General features: G+C 38.6%; 1 protein-coding gene across 1 annotated transcript; it reads right to left on the bottom strand.

Annotated features, from left to right (window-relative positions):
- Positions 1 to 6,099: 6,099 nt before the first annotated feature.
- Positions 6,100 to 9,011, bottom strand: LOC117090515 (taste receptor type 2 member 43). The gene has a single exon (XM_033222854.1). It carries the CDS (start codon positions 7,156 to 7,158, stop codon positions 6,229 to 6,231), a length of 930 nt encoding a protein of 309 aa, XP_033078745.1. The 5' UTR covers positions 7,159 to 9,011; the 3' UTR covers positions 6,100 to 6,228.
- Between the last annotated feature and the right edge of the window lie 297 nt (positions 9,012 to 9,308).

Raw genomic sequence — 9,308 nt, 5'->3', positions numbered from 1 at the left:
ACTAAATTATAAACCAACAACAACAACAAAAAAAATAGCAGAGTGGCTGGCCAGATGGCCGAATAGGAGCAGCTGTGATCTGCAACTCCCAGTGAGATCAATGCAGAAGTTGGGTGATTTCTGCATTTCTAACAGAGTTATATGGCTCATCTCACTGGGACTCGTTAGACAGTGGGTGCAACCCATGGAGGGCAAACTGAAGGAGGGTGGGACATTGCCTCACCCAGGAAGTGCATGGGGTTGGGAAACTCCCTCCCCTAGCCAAGGGAAGCAGTGAGGGACAATGCAATGAGAGACAGTGCATTCCAGCCCAGATACTATGCTTTTCCCATGGTCTTTGTAACTCACAAACCAGAAGATTTGCTCCAGTGCCTACACCACGAGGGCCCTGGGTTTCAAGCATAAAAGTGGGTGACCATTTGGGCAGACACCAAGCTAGCTGCACAAGTTTTTTTTTTCATAACCCAGTGGTGCCTGGAATGCCAGCAAGACAGAACCATTCACTCCTCTGGAAAGGGGGCTGAAGCCAGGAATCCAAGTGGTCTACCTCAGTGGATTCCATCCCTTTGGAGCCCAGCAAGCTAAGATCCACTGGCTTGAAATTCACTGCCAGTACAGCAGTCTGAAGTCAACCTGGGACACTTGAGCTTGGTCAAAGGAGGGATGTCCGCCATTACTGAGGCTTGAGTAGGCAATAATCCTCTCCCAGTGAGAACAAAGCCACCAGGAAGTTTGTAGCGTGTGGAGCCCACCACAGCTCTGCACAGCCACTGTTGCCAGACTGCCTCTCTAGACTCCTCCTCTCTGGTCAGGGCATCTCTGAAAGACGGGCAGCAGCCGCAGTCAGGGGCTTACAGATAGAACTCCCATCTCCTTAGGAGAGAGCACCTGGGGGACAGGGCAGCTGTGGGCACAGAATCAGTAGACATAAACATTCCTGCCTGCCAGCTCTGAAAAGAACAGCAGATCTCCCAGCACAGTGCTTGACCTCTGCCAAGAGACAGACTGACTTCTCAGTTGGGTCATCGACCTCCGTGCCTGCTGACTGGAAGACACCTCCCAGCAGGGGTTGACAGACATCTCACACAGGAGAGCTCTGCTTGACATCTGGTGGGTAACCCTCTGGGACAAAGTTTCCAGAAGAAGGAACAGGCATCAACCTTTGCTGTTTTGTGGCCTCTGCTGGTGATGCCCAGGCAAACAAGGTCTGGAGTGTACCTCCTGCAAACTCCAGCAGACCAGCACCAGAGGGGCCTGTTAGAAGAAAAAATGACAAACAGAAATGAATAATATCAACATCAACAAAAAGGATGTACACACAGAAACTCCATCTGAAGGTCACCAACATCAAAGGCCAAAGGTAGATAAATCCACGGTGAGGAAGAAAAAGCAGCACAAAAAAGGCTGAATATTCCAAAAACCAGAATGCCTCTTCTCTTCCAAAGGATCACAATTCCTCACCAGGAAGGGAACAAAACTGGACAGAGAATGAGTTTGATGAATTGACAGAAGTAGGCTTCAGAAGTGAGTAATAAACTCAACTGAGCTAAAGCAGCAAGGTCTAACCCAATGCAAGGGAGCTAAGAACCTTGAAAAAAAGTTTAGAGCAATTGCTAACTAGAATAACCTGTTTAGAGAATAACATAAATGAAAGAAGAGTGAAGAGACAACCCACAGAATGGGGGAAAATATTTGCAAACTACTCATCTGACAAGGGATTAATAATCAGAATATAAAAGGAGCTTTAACAACTCTATAGGAAAAAAATCTAATAATCTGATCAAAAAAATGAGTGAAAGATTTGAATAGGCGTTTCTCAAAGGAAGATATACAAATGCTAAACAGACATATGAAAAGGTGCTCAACATCATTGATCATCAGAGAAATGCAAATCAAAACTAAAATGAGATATCATCTCATCCCAGTGAAAACAGCTTATATCCAAAGACAGGAAGTAACAAACGCTGGTGAGGATGTGGAGAAATGGGAACCATTGTACATTGCAGGTGGGAATATAAATGAGTACAACCACTATGGAAAACAGTGAAAGGTTTCTCAAAAGACCAACATTAGAGCTACCGTATGATCCAGCAATCTCACTGGTGGGTATATACCCAAAAGAAAGGAAATAAGTGTATCAAACAGGTATCTACACTCCCATGTTTACTGTAGCACTGTTCACAATAGCCAAGATTTGGAAGCAACCTCAGTGTCCAGCAACAGATGAACAGATAAAGAGAATGTGGTACATATACACAATAAAGCACTATTCAGCCATTTAAGAAATGAGATCCTGTCATTTGCAACAATATGGATGGAATTGGAGATTATTATGTTAAGTTGAATAAGTCAGAAATAACTGAAAGGTTTGCACAGAATTGCAAAGGCAGTGGGGGCTAAAGGGAAGGTGTGGCTGGTTAATGGTTATCAAAAAAAAAAATAGAAAGAATGAATAAGACCTACTATTTGATAGCACGGCAGGGTAACTATAGTGAATGATAATTTAGTTGTACATTTTTAAATAACTAAAGGAGTATAACTAGGTTGTTTGTAACAAAAGATGATAAATGTTTGAGGCTACCCCATTCTTCATTATGTGATTATTACACTTCGCATGCCTGTATCAAAACATCCCATGTACCCAATAAATATACACACCTATGATGTATCCACAAAACTTAAAAATACATTTTAATAAAAGAAATACCTAAATTTCCTATATCTGTTTACTGATAAGGTAAGCTAATATGCCCACATAATGTGAAAATATCAAAAAATATAAAATAATGTTTTCAAATAAACTGAATACAAATTATGAAAAATTCCACATATTAACAGTAATTATTTTTTGTAGTCTATCAACTTAAATTTAATTTCCAAGATTCCTAGTTCAATTTAAGACCTTAGACAAATATTAAATTCAGTGGCTTCATGAAAATCTTTCCATAATTTCTAGGTAAGATGGAATATTGAAATGTGGTCACCAATCACAGGTTATATAAATAAATAAATAAATAAATGTAACTTTTATTCTTATTTTATGTTTATGGAGTGGCTATTTGTTTGGATTATGTTAACAAACATGGGAGTTTTGTAGGCTAATTCAAGCAAGTGTAAAAAGGATGTATATGACCTTAGAAATTTGTAATATATGTGCTTGAGAATTTTGCACATCTGCCAAAATAGTTATTTTTAAGAGTCCTCAATCACGTAACTTCCAGTTTTCTTTATGAAAGAGAATTACTTTGATTAATGTAATTAGTAAAAGTAGGAGTTAGAACCATGCTAGAAACAAGAATGGATAAGGAATAGGACTGTTATGTAAGGCAATGGAATGTGGTTTGGGTTTTCAAGAAAAGAGTATCTTTGCCTAACGTTTTTGGTTGCTATCTCTGTCTTCACTGTGCTTCATGATAACTGAAATCTCAATTTAATTATTTTAGCTGGGCTACATGAAGTCTGCCCTATACACGCATGGTATAGGGACCAGAGCAGATATAGACTCTGGTCCAAGCTGCTCTGGCCACTGTGCCAGATGATCCAGCGGCATGCATAGAGGGCATTATAGGACTCTGTGCACGTCTCTGACAAGCCTGTAGGCGAAGGGAGAGCAAATCCCTGTGGAATTAGTGCCAGACCATTCCCTCTTCAGTGGAGGAGTATCCTCTGCCTGACAAAAAAAAAAAAAAAAAAGCAGCAAGTGTAGAACATTAATCCAAGCATAGAGTTCATCTAAGCGCAAGCCCCTCTAGGCACAAAACCCTGTGCAGCTCTGCAAGTCATATGCTCCTAAAGCCAGCCATGACTGGAGAGCATGAGCACATCTGAGTGGCAAAAGGATTGGACTGCACTGGACACAGACATGTGCTTTCTTAGATTCCCTTCACTATCTACCATTCCCCTCATCAGCACCTTGCCTGAACCAGATCAGCCTTCCGTTTGGAACTTGAATGCATCACCACACTGTGGGCATGAAGTCTGACTTTCAAAACCTTCACCAAGGGGCTAGATGATGTAAGACAGAACAACAGAGATGGTAGTTCCGCCTCAGGTAAACCCTGGCCAATAGGATATGGAAGTCCAACGACAGCTGAGCAGAAACATTCTCCCTCCTCTCTCTCTTCCATGGACTAATGTTGGCTGTGGTTTCCCCTTGTAGCCCTTCTGGAAAAATGCTGGGAGCCAAGTGCATGTATCTAATGACCACCATGCTGTCTCTCACCTCACTGTGAAGTGGCTGCCAGCAGAGTCACACCAGACATCACCACACATTGTTTCACGTTTGTTTCTGTCTCAATTTCCGCATGTCCTTACCACTTTTGTCTTGAACTTGACTTCTAAATAAATGTCATCACTTTAATAACAGGTATTAAATTGAAAACATTTTAGTAAAGTAGCTGGTTACTAACTCCATTTTTTGAAATAACATGCCATTTGTGTTTAAATAATAATCAACTAGAAAATATCATAATATACATATGTAATTCACAATAGAAAAAAACACATATTCAAATAGACCAAAGTTGTTTACATGTTCTTTAAAATATTGTAATAGGTGCCATATGATTTTGATGTTCTACTTTGTTTCCAATTCAGACACCTGATACAGCTGCATCAAGACTATATTATTGTGATATTTCCCCTAAAACTGTGGAAGAGCCAAACTTTTCCTTTGATGAAAGATTCTCCTTGGATAAGCCTGTAACCTTAACCTGAAACCAGAACGGGGGAATTCACGCAACTGCAGATTTTGTGATTTGTTTCCTTTTCATTGGTTTACCACATCAACTTGCCCATTTTATCCACCCATTTATTTGTTCATTTAAATGATCATTTTTGATCTTCTATTCTTGGTGCTGCGTTCTAGTTCCTGGGGTCAACAGAAAGCTGGACAGACACAATCTCTTTTTTACAGTTCTTATATTGTACTGAGGAAGATACATAATTTTAAAAAATACATAAATCAGGTGTGGGGATGATTTATCTTAAGGTTTAAATGACATTGTTAAAATTTCATAACACCAAGACTTAAAACAGTCAGGTAGAATTTAGCTGTGAACAAGAGTGTACGTTTCTTTCTTATAATAGAACATTATATGAATGAATATGTCAACACATTTTCATTTCATCATTGACAACAAAATTACAACGTTAAGGCACATCTCATAATTAATACATAGATTTCATACATACTATTTTAACATTTACAAAATGTTTCACTGAATTATTTTTCATAATTTCTATTTTAATATTGATAGTTTTTTTGGAAAAGAGAAGATTCGAGTTCTCTTATCTGAAGTTTACAAGGAATATTCTAAATGGAAGATAAGGATATAATTAGCAATTCAGGGGCTTAAGACTGCTTTAGAAAAAATACTAAAATAATTTACATAACATCTCAACTTCTAAAACAGCTTTTCTTTAATTCAAAAGCTGGAAGAAATGATGTTTCTAACTGCATGTGGAGATGGATAATAGCAATAGAGATCATCACCATGATTTTTCAACCCTTTATTACCAAAGAGATTATTTTTAGCTATTCACATACTTGTATGAAATCTAATATTCCTCAGTACTGCTTATGGCAGACATACACGAAATTTACTGTGCATATGCTTGTCACTCGAATTCCATTGTGTGCATTGTTTTCTAACAATAATTCTGATTGCCTTTTACTAAACAGAAAATAGAAATTCATAATGGATTAAAACCCCAAAGATACATCCTCATTATTGATATCGAATTGAATGACCTTACCATCCAATAAGTTACAGGTTCAAACAATGAATTCTAAGCTCACTGTGATATATTTGTGTGGTTCAAATAACAATAGAAAAGAAGAATATTTTTCATGGAATAAGCTGCTAGTTCTTAATAATTATAAATAGACATCATAAATTCTACAAATGAAATATAAAATACATGAATGAAATACACATAGCTTCATAATTCTGAGGAATTTTTGTCATATTTTGTATAATTTGGCAGTTTGTATGAAAAAAAGAACATGTTAGTGTCCTTGTTCCTAAGTTTTCATACACTCATAAACACACACACACACACACACATATATATATAAGATAATTTTAGGTCAAAGACTTTTCTAGGTATATGTTTGGAAATTATTCATACACATACTTTACAGAAAAACCAGTAAGAAATAGAAAATGTTTCATACACCACCAGTTTGTTTTCTGCTGGAAGACATACAATGCTCCTCTCGTGAATCTATGGAGATGAAGGCTTCTGTCCTTTCACCCAGTACCTCACTTGCCACAAAACTGAAAGAAAAGTCTGCTTTAGCTTCTTGTTTCCCCAAATCAGGAAGAATGCGTGGGCTGAAGGATACATGATTCTAATAGCTTTGCAGAACAGGAAGAAAGGTTTATTTTCCAGCCTCTCTAAACTCCAAACTGATATCATTACGGACAGAAAGTAAATAGCACATAACAAGAGGAAGGAGATCACAGTTTGCAAAGCTTTTATGTGGACCTTGGTGCTGGGATCTTGAGACCCTTTACCATGAAGCTGCATCTTCTTGAGATGTTTACACAAAGAACAGATTAACAGCACAAAAGATAGTAGGGTCAAAGTGAAGGGTACTAAGTTTGCTAGCATGGTTACAGTCGTATTTGAAAGGTACATTGCACTCATCAATTTGATCTTCCAAGTCATGTTTCCTTCATAGTCTTTTGTTCGTACAATCTCATTCATGTTTATGACAAAAAGATGACAAGCCAAAAATAGCAAAGGCCCCAACAGTATAACCAGAATGACACTCTTAACTCTCCTCTTTAAGTGAAGAAACATAAGGTTGGAGAAATTGGCAATCTTGAGCAAATAAAATATGCTGAGGCTAGTAGCAAGCCAGTTGCTCAAATGGCTGGTTACTGCCCAGAGGTTATAAGTAGTAGTTCTTACATCTACACTATAAAAGGCTGGATTCAACACAGTTGCATACCAATTTAATAATAATACCCAGAGCAAACCAACTCTGGAGACCGCCAGAGCAGTGAGAATTTGGTCAGCAAAGGAGATCTTTTGTCTCTTGACCAGCTCAACGGATTTTACCAATGCTATGAAGCCATTAGCAAAATTTCCAATAACAAATGTAACCACTACTAGAATGGAAAAAATGATGGGTAGAAAAGTTATCATGTCTGAACAGACAAAAAGAAAATTTTTAAATGCTGGTGTTGTATCTGGAGTTGGTTCCTGCAGGTGGGTTCGTGGTCTCGCTGACTTCAAGAATGGAGCTGTAGACCTTCACAGTGAGTGTTACTTCTCTTAAAGATGGCACAGACCCAAAGAGTGAGTGGTAGCAAGGTTTACTGACAAGCTTCCACACTCAGGCAGGTTGCTGCTGGTGGCTGAAGTGGCGAGCTTTTATTCCCTTATTTGTCCCCTCCCATTTTCCTTTTCTGTCCTATCAGAGTGAACTTTTTTCAGTCTTCCCTGTGATTGACTACTTTTAGGATCCCGCTGATTGGTGCATTTTAGAATGCTGATTGGTGCATTTTACAGAGCGCTGATTGGTGCATTTTACAATCCTCTGGCTAGCTACTGAGCGCTGATTGGTGTGGTTTTACACAGTGCTAATTGGTGCATTTTACAATCCCCTTGCTAGCTACAGAAACTTTCTCCAACTCTGCACTGGATTGAGGAAATATAGCTGGCTTTACTTCTCAGTGTAATATCACCGGTTGTGATTGCCTGAATATCCTGACCTTAAATTCCATATGCACCTGATTTGTGTATGTGTTGTGACATTCTTTTTACTTTTAATTGTTGTGACCAGGGTCAAGCCGGAAATCACCATAGCATGCTAATGGATGAGTTCAATGATCTCTTATGGAAAATATTCTTATTTTCAAACAACTAAAATTAACTCATTCATTCACTGTCTGCTCTTGTTCTAGGCTGGAGTTATTCACACTGAAATTGACATGAAACCTGAATCCTCATTTGCTAGTGTGCAAATAAGGACATATTCACTTTCAGTGTTTGCAATTTTTCCTTGTGTAACCTCTCCATCATTTATCTTGAGCAATTTCAGTTGTTAGGGAAGTTTTATAACCCAATACAAAGATCATATAGTAAATTTCTGAATTCTCAAAGGAAGCTTTGTCATAACTAAGATCATCACCAATATGGCCTTTTTTAAATGCCAGATTTAAATACACAGAATCCAAACTTCTTTTATCAAAAGCATCTAAGATTTTCTTGAGAACCACAGGCAGACTAATGTTCCATAAGATCTGGTTGCTGCTAATACTTTTTTATAACTTCATTATTCACAAGCTCATAAATGTGCACAAAAATACACACATGTGCATACCACTTATGAATGGAGCAAATAACTTTCTTGTAATTTCCAAAATAAAAAATGAGTTTCCAAGTTGTTGTCCAGATGAAATTAGTTCTATTTTACCACTCAGGGCTTTCAGCCCATGAATGATATTTACCAAACATATCTCTAATTCTTAGGACTTTGCTAAGGTTTCTTTCAAGTCTAATGCTTAAATATTTATTATTATATCAAATATTTAGAAATTTTATAAGAATGCCTGAGAAGCAGACCTTTTGATATATAATCTTGCAGTATCCTCCTATTACTGGAAGACTGACTACCTTGCCCCTGAATTTGGCGTTCAATCATTTAGCTTACTTTGATAAACAGAAAATTACTACACTTTGCATAGAGATTTGAGATGGCTTCCATGCTGGGGATTCTTCCTCTTTCCATTTCCTATGCGAACATCGCCTGGCTAGTACACTGTTCCCAGAAGGAGAATGAGAAACTAATGACGTCAGATTGCCCCCACCTGCTTCAGACTAAATTGACAAAACTCTAACGTCCTCCAAGATGCAGAAATTGGCCCATCTCAAATCCCCACAACCATCCACCAAACCCAGCTTAGAAAAATGAAATCCGGGCAGAGCACAGGCAAGGCCGAGGTGGGTGGATCACGAGGTCAAGAGATGGAGACCATCCTGGCCAATATGGAGAAACACTGTCTCCACTAAAAATACAAAAATTAGCCGAGAGTGGTGGCATGTGCCTGAAGTCCTAGCTACTCAGGAGGCTGAGGCAGGATAATGGCCTGAACCCTGGAGGCGGAGGTTGCAGTGAGTCGAGATGGTGCCACTGCACTGCAGCCTGAGCAACAGAGTGAGACCCTGTCTCAGAAAAGAAAAAGAAAAAAAACAAGACATCAAACGACATGTGAGATAGTTTGGAGGGTTTTCTCCTGCAGAAAAACATAACTGATAAAAAAACTGCTAAACCAAGAGCGTGGGAAATACGT

This window comes from Trachypithecus francoisi, unplaced genomic scaffold (genome assembly GCF_009764315.1).
Source record: "Trachypithecus francoisi isolate TF-2019V2 unplaced genomic scaffold, Tfra_2.0 Lachesis_group11, whole genome shotgun sequence".
Lineage (NCBI taxonomy): Eukaryota > Metazoa > Chordata > Mammalia > Primates > Cercopithecidae > Trachypithecus > Trachypithecus francoisi.
Note: the sequence above shows the minus strand (reverse complement) of the source record. Positions and strands in the feature narration are given on the sequence as shown.